The following is a 25,259-nucleotide window of genomic DNA, read 5'->3' as shown; positions in this document are numbered from 1 at the left end:
CCACCACGCTATAGCCAATAAAAGGGCTACAGCATGGCTCTCCAGTTCTAGGAGGGCATCCCTGGACGTCCTCCTGAGAATATACTTCCTGCATGCCCCCTGGGGCGCGCATCGGAAAGTGTCTGTGATCACTGTGTACCTTGGATGCAGTGGATCACAGATCGGGGTATAGGGCCAATCACAGCGTCCCTTTTACCATATGATCCACTGTGTCCAATCACAGCTGGTCGTATGTAAACAGTCTTGCCGGTAATCGACTCTCCTTTCCTTACACAGAGACTGGTAGTGATCATCGGAGCCCTAATTGTCAGTGCCGCCTCGTCAGTGCCACCTCATCAGTGCAGCCTCGTCAGTGCCGCCTCATGAGTCATCCTCGTCAGTGCCGCCTCATGAGTCATCCTCGTCAGTGCCGCCTCATGAGTCATCCTCGTCAGTGCCGCCTCATGAGTCATCCTCGTCAGTGCCGCCTCATGAGTCATCCTCGTCAGTGCCGCCTCATGAGTCATCCTCGTCAGTGCCGCCTCATGAGTCATCCTCGTCAGTGCCGCCTCATGAGTCATCCTCGTCAGTGCCGCCTCATCAGTGCAGCCTCGTCAGTGCCGCCTCATGAGTCATCCTCGTCAGTGCCGCCTCATGAGTCATCCTCGTCAGTGCCGCCTCATGAGTCATCCTCGTCAGTGCCGCCTCATGAGTGCAGCCTCGTCAGTGCCGCCTCATGAGTGCAGCCTCGTCAGTGCCGCCTCATGAGTGCAGCCTCGTCAGTGCCGCCTCATGAGTGCAGCCTCGTCAGTGCCGCCTCATGAGTGCAGCCTCGTCAGTGCCGCCTCATGAGTGCAGCCTCGTCAGTGCCGCCTCATGAGTGCAGCCTCGTCAGTGCCGCCTCATGAGTGCAGCCTCGTCAGTGCCGCCTCATGAGTGCAGCCTCGTCAGTGCCTCCTCATGAGTGCAGCCTCGTCAATGCCTCCTCATGAGTGCAGCCTCGTCAATGCCTCCTCATGAGTGCAGCCTCGTCAATGCCTCCTCATGAGTGCCGCCTCGTCAGTGCCTCCTCATGAGTGCCGCCTCGTCAATGCCTCCTCATGAGTGCCGCCTCGTCAATGCCTCCTCATGAGTGCCGCCTCGTCAATGCCTCCTCATGAGTGCCGCCTCGTCAATGCCTCCTCATGAGTGCCGCCTCGTCAATGCCTCCTCATGAGTGCCGCCTCGTCAATGCCTCCTCATGAGTGCCGCCTCGTCAATGCCTCCTCATGAGTGCAGCCTCGTCAATGCCTCCTCATGAGTGCCGCCTCGTCAATGCCTCCTCATGAGTGCCGCCTCCTCATGAGTGCCGCCTCGTCAATGCCTCCTCATGAGTGCCGCCTCGTCAATGCCTCCTCATGAGTGCCGCCTCGTCAATGCCTCCTCATGAGTGCCGCCTCGTCAATGCCTCCTCATGAGTGCCGCCTCGTCAATGCCTCCTCATGAGTGCCGCCTCGTCAATGCCTCCTCATGAGTGCCGCCTCGTCAATGCCTCCTCATGAGTGCCGCCTCGTCAATGCCTCCTCATGAGTGCCGCCTCGTCAATGCCTCCTCATGAGTGCCGCCTCGTCAATGCCTCCTCATGAGTGCCGCCTCGTCAATGCCTCCTCATGAGTGCCGCCTCGTCAATGCCTCCTCATGAGTGCCGCCTCGTCAATGCCTCCTCATGAGTGCCGCCTCGTCAATGCCTCCTCATGAGTGCCGCCTCCTCATGAGTGCCGCCTCGTCAATGCCTCCTCATGAGTGCCGCCTCGTCAATGCCTCCTCATGAGTGCCGCCTCGTCAATGCCTCCTCATGAGTGCCGCCTCGTCAATGCCTCATCAGCGCACATCAGTACAGCCTCATCAGCGCACATCAGTACAGCCTCATCAGCGCACATCAGTACAGCCTCATCAGCGCACATCAGTACAGCCTCATCAGCGCACATCAGTACAGCCTCATCAGCGCACATCAGTGAAGAAAAAAAATTGTAAAATCTTTTGACAGTTCTAAGAAAAACATGACCCCCCCGCATATTATTTTTGGCCCTTTTTCGTTTATGTAGCAAAAAATAAAAAACCCATTGCTGATTTAATGCCACTAATAGACAGCTCTGTCTCAAAAAATGATAAATATTTCATATGGGTACAGTGTTGCATGACCGCACAATTGTCATTCAAAGTGTGACCGAGCTGAAAACTTGTCTGGACAGGAAGGGGGTGAAAATGCCTGGTATTGAGGTGGTTAAGTGAACAATGTGTAACCAAAGTTAGGGTGCCTTCTCACTGCTTTCCAGCAAGGGTTCCTACATCTCCCCCACTTATCCACAGCCTTACAGAGATAAAAAGTGGTTGTAAAGGCTTTTTTTTTTTTTTTTTCCCCTAATATAAAAAAAGATAGGCTCCTGCTTCTGTCAGTCAAATTCAGTGAGCAGGTATGGGGGACGTGGCCAAACTGTACTGTGTTTATGGACGCACACAGCCCAACTCAGGAGCGTACCTGCATGGGTGCCCCCATAGCACACGGCTTGCTATGGGGGAACTCAGAAAAGAGGAGGTGCAGACAACAGTTGGGGGCTACCAAAGGTTTGGTGAGGGACCACTCTGTGCAATGTTGTTACACAGAGCAGGTAGGTATAAAAATAAAGTTCATGCTATCTTCAGTACATCCCAAGACATTAACCAACACGTAATGATACAGCGGGTCAAATAAGTATTCACAATTTTTCTAGGTAAATATATTTCTAAAAGTGCTATTGACATGAAATTTTCAGGTAACAACCCATGCAATCCATACATACAATGAAACTAAAACAAATAAGTTCAGAAAGTTATGTGTAATAAAATGGAATGCCACAGGGGAAAGTTATTGAACACATGAAGAAAGGGATGTTCAAAAAGGCATGGAAAGCCAAAGACACCAGCTGGAATCTATCAGTAATTAGAAAGCAATCCTGCCCCTTGTCAGTGCAAATTAATATCAGCTGGTTCAATCTCAACTGATGGCCTATAAAAAGGGTCACACAATAAACATCTCATGATGGGTAATAGCAAAGAGCTCTCTCAAGACCTTTGCAACCTTATTGTTGCAAAACATACTGATGGCATTGGTTACAGAAGGATTTCTAAACTTCTATATGTTCAAGTGAGCACTGTTGGGGCCCATAACCAGATTCTTCTCACAAGATTTTTGACAGAGGAGTTAAAATTCCTATCGGGAAAACTGCTCGTCTGTATGCTGTTCCGACAGACCAAAAACGACGCATGCTCTGAAGCAAGTACAAGACGGAAGCTACTGGCTATTGAACTTCCTTTTTCTAGTCCCGTTGTATGTCACCTCGTTCTGAACGGTTGGACTTTGGTGTGACCGTGTGTATGCAAGACTGCTAGAGTGGAATTCCGTCGGAGAAACCTTCGAGTTTATTCCGACGGCAAAACCGGTCCTGTGTACGTGGCATTCGTTTTGTATGTGAATGAAAATGGTCGCACATTTCTGTTCATAGCGCTCTCTCTTGCTCTCTCTGTCTTGAGCACTGGATCCTGCCTGGGTGCTCGCCTCAACATTCGATTTATACTTATTGTGTTTATCCTGATTAATATGTGTTTACACATTAAAACTATCAGGTAACCAGGAAGCTTGGTCACTTACACAGTGTAAACATTTTAAACTAAAAGTCCATCTTTCAGAGCTTACTCTCAGGGGAATGACTAAGGTGTTACATCTTACCTTCTATATGTTACAAAGGCATAGGCTTGCTGGTTGATCACCACTTCAGTGCTGACAGCGGAAAAATCTTTCCTTCCATGCAATTGGAAAGTTCTTACAACAGTTGCAAATCTGTCAAGATGGCAAAGAGTCTTCCACTTCTTGACAGTTACAAGAAACCTGGTCAGAAGATGAAACCAAGATACCCATCGACATCTCAGTGCTCAGAGCAGTCAGGTCACCACAGTGGCATATAGCAACCATCAAGGGGGCACGAGAGGCCTGGCTGCCTTGAAGGAAATAAACCATATTCTCTCATGGGCAAAAACTCCCTTCCCAGAGATTTCTGCAGTCCACATCCCATCAGTGGATAATGGAAAGAAATGTTATCTCATTCGCCACCACTTGGACCAAGAGGAATGGTTTCTTCATACAGATAAGTACAATTTGATATTCAAAAAATGGGAAACTCCGGATGTGGACATTCTAGCCTACAAATACAACAAACTACTTCTGTTTGTAGCCAGAATCGGGGCTCCTCTGGCCCTGGATGCTCTAATTATCCACTGATCTCAGTTGAGGCTAACTGATGCCTTCCCTCCACTGAAAATTCTGTCTTGCCTGCTCCATAAGATAGAACAAGAGCAGTAGTTGGTAATTCTCCTGGCATAGAACTGGCTGTGGAGCCTGGTACACAGACATACCCAGACTACTAGTAGAACACTCCTGACCTCTTCCCAACATGGCAGATCTGCTATCTCAAGGTCCTCTAATGCCTCGTTTCCACTGAGCGGATCGGTTCGGTTCGGTACGGTACGCTATTTTGGGTGTTTCCATTATGAAAGCAGCCCATACAACCGAACCGTTCCATTCAGGGTCCTGCTTCAGATGTGGAGCCATAGAAAATGGAACGGTTCGGTTAGGGCGGAGCTACGATACATTCCACTGATTGGCTGACAGAAAACCCTCTGCTGTGCTATGCTGAGGCATTTTTTCTAAACCCTGTATGGCCCCTTGTGGTCCCACTTGCAGTGGAAACGCTCACCAGAATAGACCGGACCATTCTAGGCCATTCAAACTGTACCGACCCGAACCGATCCGTTCAGTGGAAACGAGGCAATAGTCTATTCCACCCTGTTTTACAGTCTGTTGAAACCCACCCTCCAAATACAAATGGCATAAAAAAGCCACTGAAAAATAACATTTGTAAAAAAAAATAAAAAATACTGCCTCTGCCTAGCCTCCAATGCTTCTGGTAAGTAGAAGTGATGTCATATCAGCTATTACCCTTTTGTATAACTTGTCCCTCCCTCCTAGATTGTAAGCTCTAACGAGCAGGGCTCTCTGATTCCTCCTGTATTGAATTGTATTGTTATTGTACTGTCTGCCCTAATGTTGTAAAGCGCTGCGTAAACTGTCAGCGCCATATAAATCCGGTATTATAATAATAATATAAATATTGCCTCCCAGCAGAGATGGTGCTTGATGATGAGAATGCATTTGAGTGGAGTACATTCCTCTGGGACTTACATATCAGGAATTGTATCACAATTTCCCTTATAGTGCCACAGAACTCCACGTTTAAAGTGCTAGAGTCAGCACGTTTTTGATCTCCATATACTACTTTACAGCCAGTTATTGGCTAAATTCCCATAGACCTCCATGAACTCAACAACAATTTCTGGTTGACTTCAGAACAATACACCTGAAGATTTTTAGGCCAAGACCACAGAGGTTAGTGTGAGGGGTTAATTAGAAATCTTTTTACTCTTGAGTTCATTATCACCAGTTGGTATCCAGAGATGTGTTTCTGAACTGGTGTTAAATATAAAATTTCTGATTTATGATATATACTGTATTTGTATAGCACATTTGCAGAGTACATGGAGCAATTCAGTATCAGTTGCTGACGTTTGGGACTTTCAAACAAAGTATACACTTCTATACATAATGGGAACAATTTACTCAATTGCTAGTTATCTTGCCAATATGCTTTTGGATTTTGGGGTAAAAATTGAGAATCTGGATGAAACCCACTCATACACAGGGAGGATACAAAAATTCCAGGCTGTTTCTCTGGCGGGAATTGAACCTGGCATACCAAGCTCTGTGGTGCATACTGCACAGGTCAGCATTCCAACACACTTTAGCAAATGTAAATCACATAGAGGCATACCTTCATATGTGTGCTTAACTTCCTATGCAAATAAGGTGACTTCATCATTTCACTAAAAGGGTGGTTATTTCTTTTATTTCTATTTCTTTCTAATAAGATTCGTACCCTTGTGCTGACTGCAAATGATGTAGTATCGGCAATATGAATGGATACAAATTTTTTAACAAAGAACAACTGTGAGCAAGTGTGGCAATACGTTAGAAGATGGATAATATGGTGAATTCCAATGAAATAGTTAGTAACTGTTTGGTTTTTATTAAGCTTTATGATGTGTAAGAGGAATTTAAATGACTGTAAGGTCCTATTTAAAGCACCACTACCCCTCGACTAAAATGTACATATGAATTAAATATACTTACATTTACATTCTGCTTTAGTCTTTTTTGTCCCTGATCCCCCTGGCCTGTCCACCTCTCACACTGACAACTACATCACCATTAAACAAATGTTGCTGGAGGCCGGCTTCATCTTCCTTGTTTTCTGCCGGCCCGCCAATAAAATTTGCGCTATCTGCATTTGCTGTATGAGATCTGACACTGTTTGTGTACACCTTGCCATGGTGTTAGCAATGTCCACGGCACACCAACACTTAGATTGCTGAGGCCATAGCAGTAAATTTATTTTTATTTTTTCCTGAAATCCCCCAAAAATTCTGCAGTTGGCCGACGAGAATTCCCTGTGAGGCCCTGGCTATGTTACCAGGTCAGCAGGAAATAAAGAAAGATGTTTTTTCCAAAACGTCTTTCAGGACAGCACCCGAGAGATCATGGCTCCTCCTCCCACAGGAAACACCTCATCAATTAAGTCTTTAAATTGGAATCCTCCACGTTGCCTCATCAGTTTTTTGTGTTTCCTCCAGCTGGAGGAACACCTCTGGTGGGAGCCATGATCTCTCAGGTTTATCCTGGGAGACACAGGTTCTCACCTGATAGGTCTTTTCTAGGCTAGGAGAGTGAGCCTCCCACTTGCCTCTTATATAGACGGTCCCGTGGGCTCCCTCTCCCTCTTCCGTGCTCGGGGAGAGCCTGTACGTCCGGGGGTGCTGCCTAAAAATTTTTTTTGGCCTGCAGGTGGCCGTCCTCTGTTCCCTTCTACATGGAGGAACGAGCGGTGGCGGCTGCCATGTTGCTGGTGGCAGAAGAGCGCTTCAGCCACGTCCAGGCAGCACTTCCGGGTCGGCGCGTGCGTCATTTCCGGCGCAAAGCGCAGTGGGAGAGGGCAGGGTCACCTGGCGCCTTATTTCCGGTTCCAGGTCAGCGCAGCGGCGTTTTCGAATCTGGAACCGGTCGTTTTACCACGCACCGCAGACAGCTATGGATAGCGATGCAGCGGATAAGGGGGCAAGCCAAGGCGCCAGCAAGGCTAAGGTAAGGGACTGTGTCCTCTATTACCCTGGGCCGTTTTCTCCTGTGGGGGGGTTACTCACCCTTTTCCCCCCCTTCCCCCACCACCCCCCCCCCCCTCTCAGAGGGTATGTTGCAGTGGCTAGATTTAGTATATCTGCCCTACAACAGGGGATTAGGTGGTGGTGGCTTGCTGGGCACATGGAAAATGAGAGGTTTCTTCCTTAGTGCACCTGGGTGTATTATTTGCGCTGTATTACAGCCGTTTAAGCGTGGTTCCATGTCTCTTTTCTGTTTGTCCAGGCCAAAGGTTCTGCCCAACCAGTCAAGAAAAGGTGCCCTGTCTGCAAAGAAAAATTAAGCGATGCTTGGACCAAAACGCTTTGTGCAGAGTGCATTACAAATTTGGTCAGAGAGGAGACTCCATCCGTTTGTGGCGACTTAGTGTCAACAATAAAGGATGAGCTCCGGGCCACCTTTCAAGCTTTTAGGTCAAACCTAAGAGAGGAGCCAGGTCCCTCTAGGGATCCTCTGGTTCCGCAGCCATCTTCAGAACCCCAGAGTGGTTCTCAAATAAAGGAAGAAAGAGAAGGAACTCTCCCTGCATGACCGCATGTATGCTGGTTTAGGAGATTCAAAAGGCCGTTCTTTTCCAGTCCATTCAGTTATCACTGATATGATTAAAAAAGAGTGGCTGGAACCTGAGAAAAAGCCTTTCTTTTCCCGGGCTCACAAGAAAAGATTTCCATTTGAAGAAAATCCAGATTCTATATGGAATAAGGTTCCTAAATTGGACTCTGCCTTTTCTCAGGTCTCTAAGTCTACGGACCTAGCCTTTGAGGATATGGGCACTCTGAAGGAGCCCATGGACAAAAGGATAGACCTGCTTCTTAAAAGAACCTGGCAATCAGTAATGCACAATCTGAAACCAGCAATGGCAACAACCTGTGTTGCAAGGAACTTAGATCACTGGGTTAACCAGTTGAAAGCCCATGTCATAGCAGATTCCTCAAAACAGGAGATTCTAGACTCTTTTTCAACCCTGTCGGCAGCAATATCATATATTGCGGATGCGTCTGCGGAATCTATCCGCATGTCAGCAAGGTCAGCAGCTTTAACAAATTCTGCCAGAAGGGCCTTATGGCTGAAGACGTGGCCAGGAGATGCTGCATCTAAAAATAGATTGTGTGGTATTCCATTTGCAGGTGATCTGCTATTCGGTTCAGAGCTAGAGTCCATTCTTGACCGCACGGCAGATAAGAAAAAGTCGTTTCCAGTTAGGAAGAAACAGGTGCAAACCCGTAAGCGTTTCTTTCAGCCCCAAAAAGGTCAGCAGGAAGGGAAAACGCAGGGCAAGAGGAAGTCATGGTCTTCTCAGAAGCCCAAAGGTAGGGGTGGAGTGCTCTTCAATCCTCCTGCGGCCTCCGCAAAACCACAATGACTCTGTCAAGGTCGGGGGAAGACTACAGGAGTTTCTTCCTCAGTGGAGAGCCATTTCCTCAAATCAATTCGTTGTAAAGATGCTCTCCCAGGGGTATGTGATAGAATTTACGGAAGAACCTCCAAGAAGATTCCTGGTGACAAACGTCCCAAGGGACGCAGTCAAGGCTCTCGCCATGAAGTCCTTAATTCAGGAACTAAAAAATCAGAGAGTCATTGTTCCGGTCCCAGCGGGGGAGTTCTTCCAGGGGTTCTACTCACATGTCTTTCTGGTTCAGAAACCTTCAGGAAAGTTCCGTCTTATCCTGAATCTCAAAATGCTGAACAAATCGGTAGAATACAGAAGGTTTCGGATGGATTCAATATTTTCAGTAAGAAACCTCCTATATCAAGGGTGCTATATGGCATCAATAGATTTACAAGATGCCTACCTCCACATTCCTATTGCCGCCAGGTCGCAGAAATATCTGAGGTTAGCACTGAAAGAAGGGAAGAAGGTGGTACATCTGCAATTCAGAGCACTCCCGTTTGGTCTGTCATCATCCCCAAGGGTCTTCACGAAAATAATGGCCAAAGCTCTGGCGCCTCTGCGTCTAGAGGGGATCTCAGTTATTCCTTATCTGGACGACCTGATGTTTTTTGCCCAGACCAGAGAAGGTCTTCAAGAAAACTTGCTCAGAGCCCGTGTTCATCTAGAATCCATGGGGTGGATTTTAAACCTTCAAAAATCAAATCTGATTCCCTCACAGGAAGTGTTATTCCTGGGTTTCCGTATCAACTCTTTAGAACAAAAAATTTTTCTTCCAGAGGAAAAACAGAAAAAGTTGATACAAGTGGTGTCATTGCTACAGTCCAATCAAGTTCTGTCCATCAGGAAGGTTATGTCAGCATTGGGAACCCTGACCTCTTCCATTCCGGCCATCCAGTGGGCAAAGCTCCATTTCAGACCTCTGCAAAGTTTCCTGTTAAAAACCTGGAATCACCAGCAGGATTCACTAGATTCATTAGTGAAGATCCCTACTTCAGTAAAAAGAAGTCTGTGGTGGTGGAAGAACCAGACAAGGTACTCAGAAGGGCTGTTATGGTCCTTCCCAACTCAGGTGAGGTTGACAACAGATGCCAGTTCCTGGGGTTGGGGGGCTCATATGAGCGGCCGGTGGGCCCAGGGCTCGTGGGACACAAGAGATGCCCTGAGGTCCCTTAAATTGGAGGGAACTAAAAGCTATAGAAATGGCCTTACTGACCTTTGCGAAAGAAGTCCAGGGGCAACATACTCAGATCCTGTCAGACAACGCCACGGCGGTGGCTTACATAAACAGACAAGGGGGAACCAGAAGCAAAGTTCTGCAGAGCTTGGCAAAAGGCATTCTGAGTTGGGCAGAGCTCCATACTCTATCCTTATCCGCGGTCCATTTAAAAGGGACCCTAAACAGAGTAGCGGATTTCCTAAGCAGGAACCAGATTTTAGAGGCAGAAGTCTTCCAGTTAATAGTGCAGAAATGGGGGCGCCCAAGAGTGGATCTCTTTGCCACCCAGGAAAACTCGCAAATGTCTCGCTTCTTCTCCCTGAACAGGAACGAGGCATCACTGGGAGTGGATGCTCTGTCACAAGATTGGAAGTTTCACCTCTGTTACGAATTCCCCCCGTTTCAGCTTATCCCTCGGGTCATAGCAAAAATCAGGAAGGAGGAGACAACAGTGATCCTCATCACTCCTTTCTGGCCAAAAAGGCCTTGGTTTTCATCCCTTCTTCAGATGCAACAAGAACCTTACTGGCACCTTCCGTTAAGAAAAGATCTTCTGTTACAAGGTCCTCTGTTTCACCAGGAAGTAGCAAAACTAAAGCTCACGGCCTGGCTACTGAGGAGCAGCTCTTGAAGAGGAAAGGTTTCTCGGATAGGTTGGTAGCTACCCTCCTATCTAGTAGAAAGAAGGTTACAAGAGCAATCTATTCCAAAGTCTGGAAAATCTTCAACTCCTGGTGCACAGCATCTGACAGATCTCCAAAACAAATTTCTTCTGTGCTTGAGTTTCTGCAAGAAGGGGCGGACAAGGGCTTAGCGGTCAGCACCCTCAAAGTTCAAGTTGCTGCGCTGGGGGTATTCCTGGAAAAATCCATTTCATCAGAACCCCTAGTAATAAGATTCTTCAAAGCTCTTACCCGGTCTAGACCAGTGGTAATCAAAAGCTGTCCAGCATGGGACTTATCGGTTGTTCTACAGGCCCTGACCAAGGAACCTTTTGAACCCATTAATTTAGCCTCCCTGAAATTGATTACTTTAAAAACAGTGTTTTTAGTGGCTGTTACAACAGCTCGAAGAGTCAGTGAGCTGCAAGCCTTATCAATCAGGGAGCCTTTCTTTTCCATTTTTTCAGACCGAATTGTTCTGAAGACGGATCCTAATTTTTTGCCGAAGGTCGCTTCGATCCAGAATCGAACTCAGGAAATAATACTTCCTACCTTTTGTTCTAATCCATCGGGTAAGAAGGAAGAAGAATTCCATACCCTGGATGTTAAAAGAGCAGTCTTGAGTTACTTGGAAAACACTAAAGACTTTAGATGTTCAGATGCTCTGTTTGTTTTATTTTCCGGTAATAAGAAAGGAAGACAAGCTTCTAGAGGAACCATTGCCAGATGGTTCAGAAGCCTATTCCCTTACAGGTCAGGAGAGTCCATTAAATGTCTGGGCTCATTCTACAAGAGCTTCCGCGGTGAGTTGGGCAGAAAAAGCTGGCGCCACCCCCGAACAAATCTGTAAGGCAGCTACTTGGACAAGTCTGACAACCTTTGCCCGTCATTATAGGTTAGATCTCATGACGGCTGGGGACCAGGCTTTTGGAAGGAAAGTCTTACAGGCTGTTGTCCCACCCTAAATGGAGTAAGTCTCGATTATCCTCTCGGGTGCTGTCCTGAAAGACGTTTTGGAAAATTGCAAGTTAGACTTACCGGTAACTTGTTTTCCAATAGGCTTTCAGGACAGCAGTAACCCGCCCTTTGTTTATGCTAATGCTGTAATACTATGATATAACTGTCGCTTATGTGTTGCAGCTGGGGCTGGAGTTCTCTACAAACAACTGATGAGGCAACGTGGAGGATTCCAATTTAAAGACTTAATTGATGAGGTGTTTCCTGTGGGAGGAGGAGCCATGATCTCTCGGGTGCTGTCCTGAAAGCCTATTGGAAAACAAGTTACCGGTAAGTCTAACTTGCAATTTTTTTTAGCAAGGTAACATAATTTTAACATATGACTGCATTGTGTTTCCTATTAAGGCCCCATACACACTGGACATTTTTAAAGCTGCTTCTAGGGGCATCTGGTGTTTTTTTTTTTTCCACCCTGCCTCCAAACTCCCTGCATGTTAGTTGTCCATGCACACTTAGGCGGTTTGCAGGCGCTATTGTGCTAAAAATAGCGCCTGCAAACTGACCTGAAAGTGCCGCTGCTTTGTCTCCAGTGTGAAAGCCCCGAGGGCTTTCACACTGGAGCGATGCGCTAGCAGGACGGTAAAAAAAGTCCTGCTAGCAGAATCTTTGGAGCGGTGTGTATACCACTCCTTCACCGCTCCTGCCCATTGAAATCAATGGGGCACCGCGGCTATACCACGGGCAAAGCGCCTCTGCAGAGGTGCTTTGCGGTGGTTTTTAACCCTTTCTCACCTGCTAGCGGGGGGTAAAACCGCCCCGCTAGTGGCCAAATACCGACGGTAAAGCGCCGCTAACAATAGCGGCGCTTTACTGCCGACGCTGCCCCCGCCACATTGTGAAAGGGGCCATAGGCTTTTAGCAGCGTTTAATGGCAGGAGACTTTAGAGGCAGGAAAAAAAACACTCTGCCAGTGCATCCAGGAGAAGCAGAGTTTTGGCAGAAAAAAATGCTTAATGCTGCTAAATGCTAGTCGCATTGAGCACGTCAACATTTTTTTCATTTCAGTAGCCAGAATAAATAAAAATTCTGGCCAATAAAATAAACATTCAAGCACAAAACGCTGCTAAACTGGTTTGAAAAAATGCAGCTTAGGTGAGTTTTTAATGCTCATTTTCTCCTATCAGGAGTAACAGCGTTTTACCATAAACCAGTGTGCATGAGGCCCAAGCAAGCAGAGCTAAATATTTAGATTTTTGTTTTAGGGGGAAAGGTCCACTTTAAGCATGGTGGGTAATGCATATACATTTGTTTGCATCAATGACATAAAATAGGCATCGGTAATTATTTAGTGGAATTTTGTCTAGCAGTACTTAAGGACTGTATATTAGTATAAATAACAGCATTACTTGAGTTAACACTTAACAGTAACATAAATGCTTTGATAATAACTTTATTAATGCTTATATAATTTTCACATAGTGCCATATGGTTCCGTAACATTTTCTCTTAACTATACGTTTGAATGGCAGAGCTTCCTCTTGTTTATGTTTTGTTTTTTTTCTACATTTTTGAAACTATACTAGTCTTTTCAGCATTTTTGCATTGTATTACAGTTCTACCCACCTTTGTTAAATCTATAACTTTTGTACAGAGCTATGGAAGATAATGGAGTTGTATAAAAAAATAATTCTTTTTAAGAGTTTGTAAATTGTAATTAAACATTTAACTCCTAATTTTAAATCTTTCAGCTATCAATTACACGAAAAGGTGTTCAAAATTATCATGCACTCATTCGGTACCTTTGTTGCACAAAATATATTGCACACCTCTGGTAACTGCTGCACACATTTTCTAATTTGGTTTATGGAGGTTACCTATATAAATCTGGGCTATAATTTAGCTGTTCTGCTTATGAAAGCCATTACACTGGATATGATGTGTGTGTTTTGGGGGTGTAGCATTAAGGTTTCTCTTTAAATGAGACCGCAGGTTTATCTTATTGAACAAGAAGATGTTCACATTGTATTGCATTATAGGTATGAAAATGTTTTTGTTTTTTTTTTTATGTGGACAGTCCCATTCACAAAAAAGATATATTTTTGTCAACACAGGCAGGGCTTGCTTGCAGTCTGGCTTGTTTTATTTTTTGCACATTTTGTCTTTTTTTCTGTTTGATCAGGCCTTCATAAGGATGCCATGAGCTGTCTATTCAAGATCATTTATTTATTTATCTTGTTAATTTTAAATCATACCTCTTGTATGGCTATTTAATGAGTTTTGTATCCACCAAGTTAGTCAAAGGTCTTCCTAGAACAATTTTCCTCTTTCCCACCTCCCCCAAACTGGCTTTTGTTATGTATTGCCTCGCTAATCTTTATGTTGAACGGTATCAGACATCGCCTTTCATGGGGCAGATAGCCCACTCTTCCGCTTTCTTTGTTCTCACCCTCCTTTTAATAGGAGAAGTCAACGGGGAGGACAAAAAGAGACTGAAAGTTTTATTTAATCAGGGTCAGAGGGGTGGTGTTCAGACTGACGGGCCCACAGGCAGACTGGCCTTTTTATGCTTTCCGACACAGATGGCCCTGTTGCATTCATGTAAAGGAAGAGAATGCATCCCGATTAAAGCCATTGTAGGCCAGCATCGTTACACTTGATAGGGGTTGCCAAGGGCAACAGACAAATATCATCAGAACCGTGTGATCAGCAGCCTTCTTCATTGAAAGCACCAGGTTAAAGCACAGCTTTCCTTACTGCTGTCCTGCAAGTTGATGGTCCTGTGTTTCTTTACCTTTCATTCTTTATGGGTAATTTTCTGTCCAGATACTCTTGTGAAATCTGGAACATGAGGAATGACTGAAAGCGTGATCAAGTTGATGAAACCTTTTATTTATCAGTCTATTTTTTTTTTTTTTTTGACTGATATTGATCTACAATAAAATATTATAACAGATACATATGACAATTTCCGTTTTAGGATTTGGAAAGTGGTATACACAGTTATAATTTTTGTTTCAATAGGTTGATGGTATCATCTTGTGTTGGTCTTTCTTTCCGCATAAGTTCATATACAGCTTATTTCTAATTTTGCTTCCTAATTAAATAAATTTGCTTGTACTGTGGAATGAGATTAAAATCTGTCAAGATGTCTGTAATTTGTTCAACAAATATGTGTCAGACCTCTATTGTAAATGAATGAAGAGAATAATACTCCATGCTTCAAACTGAGTTCCCCTACTTTTGCTAGTCATGCTATGCATTTTCTCCAGACAGTGTTTTTTTTTTTTTTTTTTTTTTTTTTCATGTGTCGTGATTAAAAAAAAAGTTAACTGAAGTTTCCTCTGTTCTGTACCTGAACAAATCAGCAGTTTAAGGAGTAAATCCCATTGATGGCTTGTGACAGTCCCCATTTAAAGAACTCTCCCAACTGTGTGGCAGGCCAAGCATGCCATGAATTTAACTCTTCCTGTGGTCTACTTCATTGTGGCTCACAAAGGAATAAAAAAAGGGAGACCTTTGTTCAGTGAACATAGTGCTAATCTTTGAAAACCCTTGAACCTTTCTCTTTGGAAAAGCAGCTCTGCTTTTCATATTTGTGTCTAACTACTGTGCATAAGAACAAAAATAAATGGAACAGGTACACAAAAAAAAAGAAAAACATTTGATTCCCTGGACAGGTTTGCATAGTTAGCATGGAGAATTTATCTTGTGTGTTTTTTTTTTTTTTTGCTCTCTGTACTTGGTCAGCCATAGACTTTACTGGAAGCTCACCTGCAGAGAAAATCAGTGGTTGTTGTTTCCTCCAGTCATTGTTCTACAGGGTCAGTTAGCCATGTGGCAAATTAGTCTGAGAAATACAGGCGATAAACAGGTGACATAAACGGGTGACATAACCTTTTGTTTCCAAAACATTAATATGCAATCATATTTTGTGAGGCCCATCTATTAGTATCCTATAGGTAAAAAATGTAATGTTTGAAGTTGGGCTAGACCTTATATAAAGATAAACCTTGCTAAAATTGTTTGCATATTTTAGCAGGTGGTGCTCAAAATTACAGTGTTAGAAATATAGTTAAACTTTTTTCTAAACCATGGTTCTTTGGTTCATCGCGTATTAGTTTGGTAGGTCATATGCCAATAATATGCTCTTAGTTGTGCTGTATGTTATCAATTCCACTACTGAATATAAACCCTGTCTATTTTTCTTGTTAAAGCAGAACTCCAGGCACAATATGGCAGTGCTTCACCACAACAGTCAGACTAGTACATTATTTTTTTTAATTTATTTTTTCATTTTGTTGTTTTACTGCAATTTTACATATAAACAGGCCTTTTGGTGTGTGTGTGTGTGAGTTTACTGCTACAAAATAATGTGCCGAAAGATTTAACATGTGATGTGCAGTAGATCACCTGTGCACATCAGGTGAAAAAGATTAACAGTTGATTCCACTTGGTTTTGTAAGTATTTGGGTTTGTAAGTCTAGAATCATACATATGGACACATGCATATGTATGTGTAAATTTGTTTTAAATACATTGTTTGTGTGCAGCGCTTGTAGTAGCAGTCCTTTTGTGTAGAACTCAAAGCAGCAAGCACAATCATTAACCAAGTCAGTCTCAAAACAAAGGTGTTTTAATTGACTGGAGCAGTGTAATGTTTTTGCTCTTCATTGTTTTGTCATGTACTTTCAGCAGTGATTACAAGAGGTCATTGCCCCTAATTTACACAGTACTTTGACTGTATCTCTGGTGAATAATAGCACCAGCATGGCAAGCAAGAATTTGGCAAGTGTTGGGCTTTAGATAGGGTATAGCTGTAATAACGGGCAAGGGATTTCCCTTTTCTTGCCTATATTAATTTTAAAAAATGGTGTATTTCTTTTAAGCTTTTCACCATTTGCTCTTACCTAAAATTAATACATTTTTATGTGTTTTTTTTTTTTTTTTTTTGGACTGTGAAAAAAATGCTACTTTTTATCAATCCCTGGAATGGCATCTTTATTTTTAAATTTATGTCTGAGCACTTATGTAAGACTATGTCTAATGCACTGAAATACAAATAAACCATTTTTTTTCAGATAATTTTACTATTCTCTTAGATTTTTACAGAGATAGCATATTTCCATGAACTTGAGAGGGCATAGAACCTTTTACAGCAGTCTCTACTCCCAAAGGAATGTAGCTTTTAGAAGCACACATATTTTCCAAGACCAATTTAGGCGGGAGCCAGTTAGCCTACCTTGTATGTCCTTGGATTTAAGAAACCTGCAAGAACACAGGAAGAAGGTTTTAGATTGTGTCCTGACCTAAATTGTGAATTATAAGTGGTACAGTTTTTATTAGGGAGATTAGGAAAAGGAAAGAAAACACTTGGCAGATGCATTAATTTTGAAAGAACAGAGCTAGAATGTTAAATCAGATTGTATAATTTTTCAGCTATTTAAGAAAAAAAGACTACCTATATGTTATATTTTATGGTTCTGAAACACTGAGGTGTTTCCAAATAATTGTATGTTTTTAAAGCTCACATTATTGGGTTGTGAGGTATAATCCTGGTGCTTTCTAATATTTGTATTATTGCATCTTTGGTATTGTACCGTAATAATTAAAAGCATTTCGTGATTACAAGCTGTTCCAAATATATTTAAGCTTTATGTATTGATATGGTTTCATTTATAAAGGGTTATGATTACTCAAATTTACTTACAAATATGCAAAACCATTCGTCATTTGACTTTCAATAGAATGTATTCTACAACAACATTGAATTAAACACAACATTGTAAGCACAAAGAAATCAAACATATGAAGTCCAAATAGGTTATTGCAATTTATTATAGGATTTTCCTTAAATACGATGTAGAATACATTTGTACTTAAAATGGCGTGATGCCTAAGTAACTCTGCACTTTGCTGTTGTACAGTAAAGCATATAAGCTCATGATGGCCACAGGTCCTATATTATAAAGGTCAAGACTTTTCCAGCCACTGTAGGGTATCAAAAGCAATTTCCCCCAAAGAAACAAACTTATCACCATGTACTGAAAAGTTTAGTTTCTAAATAATACCAAATTTATTTAAGAGTCCTGTTGGAGTGACCTTTATTATCTCCGTATGGGTTAAAACCAATGGGTAATGGGTTATGTTAGTGCTCTAAGGCATGGTTCATGCCCATGCATTTTTTAGTGCGTTTTCAGTTTTGCAGAAACACACTACAGTCAATTTAACATGGTTTCCTATGGGTCAAGTTCACATTTGTGCATTTTATGGAAAGGGCCAGGGATTTTTTTCAGTTTTTTGGCTTCATAGACTTTGATGAAGCAAACTGCAACCTGCATTGGTGTGAACCAAGCCTAACATGTCGTTTGCATGTCCCAGTGTCCTGGGACAAATCAGAATCAACTTAAGTATATTCAAGTTAAACTAATAAGAGTAAAATTAAATAGCATGCAGTAACCCACAGCAAAAGTGATTAGACCTCAGCTTCAATTAGTTTTTGGTGATCGGAAAGATTGATTTGGTTTATATTTATTTGTTTTTGCATTTGAAGTATGCAAAGTTTGGTTTAATAATTTTATCTTTAAGGTGCTTCCCATTTAACCTCTATCTTTACTCTGTAAATGTAATTTGGGTTTCGTAATTTTGGAAATTTGCTCATGATTTCGTTTTTATCCCTGCTTAAACGTTTGCTTACAGTAAACCTTTTAATAGTCCAAAGAGAAGCAGTGGTGTAAATCATAGCAAATACAAACATGTTAGGTAACGTTTATTCTTTTCTCATATTCTGCCCATCTTCAGCAGGTAAAAATGAAATCCAGTTTTAGCTATGTTTGCACTATAGTATTTTTCCTTTTTTTTTTTTTTTTTTTTAACTGGAGCGGTTTCCTTTTGGAATTTATATATGCACACATTTAAACCACTTGCCTTATTAGCAGTAGGGAGAGGCTTGAAATGAATGAAAGCCTGTAACTGCTTCACTAGCCTGTTACCCTGAGGATGCTGGCAAATTAACTGAATACGAATTAATCTAATTTAAAAACTGATACAAAATAACTTTTTTTAGGCTGGAAAATGTTGAATAGTAAAATACATTTTTCTAAGCAAAAATTATATTATAAGAATATACCCCCTAAAACCAGAGGTTATTTAATTTTTTGCTTAATGGTATAGATTTTCCAGAGAGGTTGTGCATATTTTTTTGATAGAATTAATAAAAAAATATTAGAATGAATAAATAAAAATATATAAAATATGTAAGCAGATATTAAAAGGTAGGTATTTCAATAAGTTTGTTACAATGGTGCATTTATACTGTTCCACATGGAAGCTACCAAAACATTGGGCATAATTATTAAGCAGCGAATATGACCTTTACCATACGTTCATAGGTGTTTAGTCATTCCCTGTAATTAAAACACATGCACCATTCACCTGCAATGAATATTTGGTGAATGTCATATTCACTGCTTAATAAATACCGTATTTATCGGCGTATAACACACGCTTTTTTACCCTGAAAACAGAAGGTAAACCGTGCCTGTTTTTTTTACCGGCGGGGATCGCGCGGTCCTTCCCGGGTGCCACCCATTGGGAGGGTGTCAGGCCGTCCGCCCCACCTCTGCTGGCCCTGGGACAGTGCTGCCAGCATACTTTAAACAGAAAACATTACTGCCAGCCCTTTCTCATATACCATTCCTCCTGTGTCACTATAAATGTAAATCTAAGCCTCTAAATCCCTCTATTAACACTGCACTCCCAGGAGACTTGGGTTTTCCTGGGAGTGCAGAGGAGGAGGGGGGCTTTATAATGAAAGGGCTCTGCATACCATGCAGGGGGCTGTAGAAAGTTTTTTTTTTTTTTTTTCCTGAAACTTCCCTCTTAAAGTTAAGGTGCATGTTATATGCTGATAAATACGGCATGCCCCTGCTTGCATTTTCTTGTGCGCCTGTCCATGCTACAGTGAATCCATTTCTATGGAACCAATGGCTTTAAAATGGCAGTGCTTGTAGGGAAAGAGTTAGTATCCCTACCTTAACCCTGGCTTCCAGCTGCAGCACCTAGGACAAGGTAACCTCACCAGCCTTCCTTTGTGATCCAAGGGAATGCGGAGTACCCAAAATCTCGTGAGAAGAAGCGCTTGCATTCCCCAGGACTTCACTGGAAGTATGGTGATTCCCCCCTGCAGTACAGAAGCAGGTGTTTTATTGAGTTTTGCCCTAGAGCTTGTTAGCAAAATTTACTACATCAGTGAAGAGTCAGTTCCTTAGCACAGCTTCCTCCTTGTATGTCATATCCCTCCCTTCTTATGCCGCGTACACACGATCGGACTTTACGGCAGACTTTGTCAGGCGGACTTTTTGACAGACTTTTCGACAGACTTTCCGAATGAACGGACTTGCTTACACACGATCAACCAAAACCCGACGGATTCGTACGTGATGACGTATGACCGGACTAAAACAAGGAAGCTCATAGCCAGTAGCCAATATCTGCCCTAGCGTCGGTTTTTGTCCGTCGGACTAGCATACAGACGAGCGGACTTTTCGACCGGACTCGTGTCCGTCGAAAAGATTTGAAACATGTTTCATTTCTAGGTCCGTCAAACTTTTGGGAAAAAAAAGTCCGCTGGAGCCCACACACGATCGAATTGTCCGACGGACTCCGGTCCACAGGACCAAGTATGCCGTAAAGTCTGGTCGTGTGTACGTGGCATTAGATGAACTAGGATGCTCCTTCTGTCAGGCACAAAAAGATTTTTTTTTTTAAATGTTTGTGCATAAGGCGTCCATAGATTGTAAATGTCAGGAATCCAGTTTTAATCCACTCTTTAGAGGGTATAGGATCTATGCTTACCTGCACAAACTCTTTCCATTATCCTCCTTGTTATACTGAAGGTGCAGACTTTTTTTGGCCCAAGGTAAAATTCATTGCCATCAACCTGACAGGAATTGACCCAGCTGCCTTCTTACTGCGCTGCAACTATTTATCACAACATGCTTTCAAACAGATTATACTTATTAATTTAGTGAATGTGTCCCATTCATGCATCCCATTGTACTGGACACATCCAACTCCCCCACCAGTTTTGCTTTGGCTAGGTAAGGTCTTAGAAACTCAATTGATGGGAAACTGGAGCGAGGTTAATTCGATTTTCCCCACCAGACCTTCCACTGTATTCTCTCAATGAATACCTACACTCACTGGCCACTTTATTGGATACACCTTGCTAGTATCGGCTTGGACCCCCTTTTGTCTTCAGAACCGCCTTAATTCTTTGTGGCATAAATTCAACAAGGTGTTGGAAACATTCCTCAGAGATTTTTTGTCCATATTGACATGATAGCATCATGCATTTGCTGCAGATTTGTCGGCTGTGCATCCATGATGCGAATCTCTCATTTCACCACATCCCAAAGGTGCTCTATTGGATTGAGATCTGATGACTGTCGGGGATTGGAGTACAGTGACCTCATTGTCATGTTAAAGAAACCAGTTTGGGATGATTTGAGCCTTGTGACATGGTGCATTATCCTGTTGGAAGTAGCCATCAGAAGATGGATACACTGTAGTTGTAAAGGGATGGACGTGGTCAGCAACAATACTCAGGTGGGCCGTGGCATTTAAATGATGCTCAATTGGTACTAAGGGGCCCAAAGTGTGCCAAGAAATTATCCCCCACACCATTACACCACCATCACCAGCCTGAACCATTGATACAAGGCAGGATGGATCCATGCTTTCATGCAGTTTATGCCAAATTCTGACCCTACAATCTGAATGCCGCAGCTGCCATTGAGACTCCTCAGACTAGGCAACGTTTTTCCAGTCTTCTGTTGTCCAATTTTGTTGAGCCTGTGTGAACTGTAGCTTCAGTTTTCTGTTCTTAGCTGACTGGAGTGGCATCCAGTGTGGTCTTCTGCTGCTGTTGCACTTCTGCTTCAAGGTTCGTTGTGTTGTGCGTTTAGAGAGGGTATTCTGCATACCTTGGTTGTAACCAGTGGTTATTTGAGTTACTGTTGCCTTTCTATCATCTCAAACCTGCCAAGTCTGCCCATTCTCCTCCTAACCTCTGACATCAACAAGGCATTTTCCTCCACACAGCTGCCACTCGCTGGATATTTTCTCTTTTTTGGACCATTCTCTGTAAACCCTAGAGATGGTTGTGTGTGAAAATCCCAGTAGATCAGCAGTTTGTAAAATACTCAGACCAACCCATCTGGCACCAACAACCATGCCACATTTAAAGTCACTTAAGTCCCCTTTCTTCCCCATTCTGATGCTCGGTTTGAACTTCAACAAGTCGTCTTCACCACATATAGATGCCTAAGTGCATTGAGTTGCTGCCATGTGATTGGCTAATTAGCAATTTGTGTTACCAAGCAATTGAAGAGGTGTACCTAATAAAGTGGCCAGTGAGTGTATATTCTACCTAGACCCCTTGATATTACAGACTCTTTTGAATGCCCCAGTGCAGAGGTACTGCTGACTTCCCCTTCACCCATTTACTCTCTTCCCTCTCCCCCTCTTTTCCTAGACCCCATTTTTATCCTTCTAATTTAACAACATCATGGGACTCTGTGGAACCCAGGTACAATCAGAGCCACACATCATTGCAAAGTACTGTATATTGATTGATTTGCTGTATGCTTGGATCTCTTATGATGAACTATCTGTTATGTTGGTTTGAAAAGATCTGTTTAGAGGGCTCATCCTTATTGTAACTACCCTATGGCAGGATATTACAAATGTAAGATTGTATGCCCAGTTTTGTACTTGAAAAGAATACACACGGACACACACACACGGACACACACACACGGACACACACACACGGACACACACACACGGACACACACACACGGACACACACACACACACGGACACACACACACGGACACACACACACACACGGACACACACACACACACGGACACACACACACACACGGACACACACACACACACGGACACACACACACACACGGACACACACACGGACACACACACACACACACGGACACACACACGGACACACACACGGACACACACGGACACACACACACACGGACACACACACACACGGACACACACACACACGGACACACACACACACGGACACACACACACACGGACACACACACACACGGACACACACACTGCAAATGAAACTTTAAAGACTTCAGTAAAGATTCTGGGAGCTTACTGAAATGAAAGCAAATGCTTTATAAAAGCTGTTAACTGTTATACCAGTTAAATCCCATTTGAACAAGGTTCCAGAAGGAAACTTTTCCACAGGGGACAAGGAGGCTACCAATACTGCTACATACTCTGCAAGTGTTTGTCTTCTGGTTGATATGTTTACCCATTTCCTTCAATACTTTGTTTCCTTACCTGAAACACACGCAAAAAAAGGACATCTGACTTTACAATGAGTTTACACACTTGTTCCAGTTCATTGATTTAAACCTTATTTTACCCATTTTTGCAGTACAGTAGTGAGACAGCTAATGTTTTTAATAAGGTATTGGCTATGCTATCCCCTGTGCGTGCGGCTTAAAGGTGAAGGGCCTTAATTTTGTTGTCTAAAAACTATTTTACAGTATTAGATCAACATAAAGGCATGTACATTAATAAAAATCTCAGGCATGAGATGAAATATTTGATATAAATATCACTTAACCACTTCAGCCCTGGAAGGGTTTACCCCCTTCCTGACCAGAGCACTTTTTTACGATACAGCACTGCGTCGCTTTAACTGACAATTGCTTGGTCGTGCGACGTTGCACCCAAACAAAATTGATGTCCTTTTTTTCCTACAAATAGAGCTTTCTTTTGGTGGTATTTGATCACCTCTGTGGTTTTTATTTTTTGCGCTATAAACAAAAAAGAGCGACAATTTTGAAAAGAAAAACAATATTTTTTACTTTTCGCTATATTAAATATCCCCAAAAAGTATATATAAAAAAAAAAAAAATTCTTAATTTAGGCCAATATGTAATCTTCTACATATTTTTGGTAAAAAAATCGCAAAAAACGTACATTGATTGGTTTGCGCAAAAGTTATAGCGTCTACAAAAGATGGGATAGATTTATGGCGTTTTTTTAATTATTTTTTTTTATTAGTAATGGTGGCGCTCTGCGTTTTTTTTTTTTTTTATTGTGACTGCACCGTGGCGGACGCTTTGGACACTTTTGACACTATTTTGGGACCATTGTCATTTGATTACATTGATCACCATTGATTACTGTGTAAATGACACTGGCAGGGAAGAGGTTAAACACCAAGGGGCGATCAAGGGGTTAAGTGTGTACTAGGGAGTGATTCTAACTGTGGGGGGGGATTGCCTCACTAGAACATGACAGAGATCACTGCTCCCGATGACAGGGAGCAGTAGATATCTGTCATGTTGCTAGGCAGAACAGGGAAATGCCTTGTTTACAAAGGCATCTCCACGTTCTGCCGCTCTGTGACACTATCTCGGGCCCCCGGCGGACATCGAGTCCCCATAATGCCACAATTCAAAGGGGACGTACCTGTACGCCCATTTGCCCAGCCATGCCATTGTGCCGACCGTATATAGTCATGCGCTGGTCAGCATGTGATTAATGAATATTAAACTTTACATGACTTCATTTCATAATGTTAGCACTTGCCCATCTAGTCTGTGAAATCTTTATGAATGTGTTTTTTTTCTCTTGTAGGTGACAATGAAATGGAGTGGTCGATTAGTAAGAAGGACTTGGAGGTGAAGTTAACAATTTTTTTTATTGTTGTTAAAATGTTATCCTGTAAAAAATGTAAAGTGATTTATTTTTTTTTTTTATCCGTAGTACCAAGGTCCTCATTTCTAGTGTTTTCATTTATTTGGTTATATTATAATGTGATTTTTCTGATCATCTTATTCCAATAAACAGAGTGGACATCATAACATACTAAGAAAACATTTCCTCAAGGGTATCATGCCATTAATGCATGAACATCATATAAAGGACCCACCAAGAAAATCACACGACTTCAAGTATACTATTACGTTAAAAGAAACAGAGGTGTGAACCTCAGAGATCAACATGCTATACTCCTAAAATATTTTTTTATTAAATGGTAAAAAGAAAAGAGGGCTAGTAAGTCCTCTTAAAATAATACATTATATATATATATATATATATATATATATATATATATATATATATATATATTACACACACACACACACAATACTATGGGATTGATTTACTAAAACTGGAATATGCAAAATCTGGTGCAGCTCTGCTTATCCAATCAGCTTCCAGGTTTTTTTTTTTTGTCAAAGCTTAAAGAGTAACTCCACTTTTGTGGGAAAAAAAGCAAATAAAAAAATATATATCAGACCTGCCCTGGGGTAATGGCACCAGCAGTACAAAGGAGTCCTGGCAGAAAAATGAATGATAACCTCTCTATTAGACATAATTACTCCCCTAAACATAGATATCTGCAGACATAGCCGCATCCCCCATCCCATTTTGACATAAAGGCACATCAGTATCATGAAACAAGACAAAATACCTTCAGCATTACAACCCTGGTTAACATATCCAGTTACATTTACCATCTAAGCAAGACAAACTATTTAAACATCAGTGCGTTCCACTTGTTTAACAAAGTGGCTATATAATAGAGCTGCACAATTAATCGTCAAGAATCGTTATCGCGATCTTTACTAAAGTGTTTCACAATTCTTTCTATGCAAAGAAT

At 42.4% G+C, this 25,259-nt stretch overlaps 1 protein-coding gene across 1 annotated transcript in view; it reads left to right on the top strand.

Moving 5' to 3' along the window:
- Nucleotides 1-25,259, top strand: part of ZCCHC7 (zinc finger CCHC-type containing 7) — a 298,818-nt gene that overhangs the window by 131,319 nt on the left and 142,240 nt on the right. The window contains exon 3 of the mRNA XM_073591705.1: nt 24,230-24,273. Coding sequence (XP_073447806.1) covers nt 24,230-24,273 — 44 coding nt within the window. The remainder of the gene's footprint in view (nt 1-24,229; nt 24,274-25,259) is intronic.

The sequence above is a fragment of the Aquarana catesbeiana genome, linkage group LG01 (genome assembly GCF_042186555.1).
Source record: "Aquarana catesbeiana isolate 2022-GZ linkage group LG01, ASM4218655v1, whole genome shotgun sequence".
Lineage (NCBI taxonomy): Eukaryota > Metazoa > Chordata > Amphibia > Anura > Ranidae > Aquarana > Aquarana catesbeiana.
This window is presented reverse-complemented; position numbering and strand designations above follow the sequence as displayed.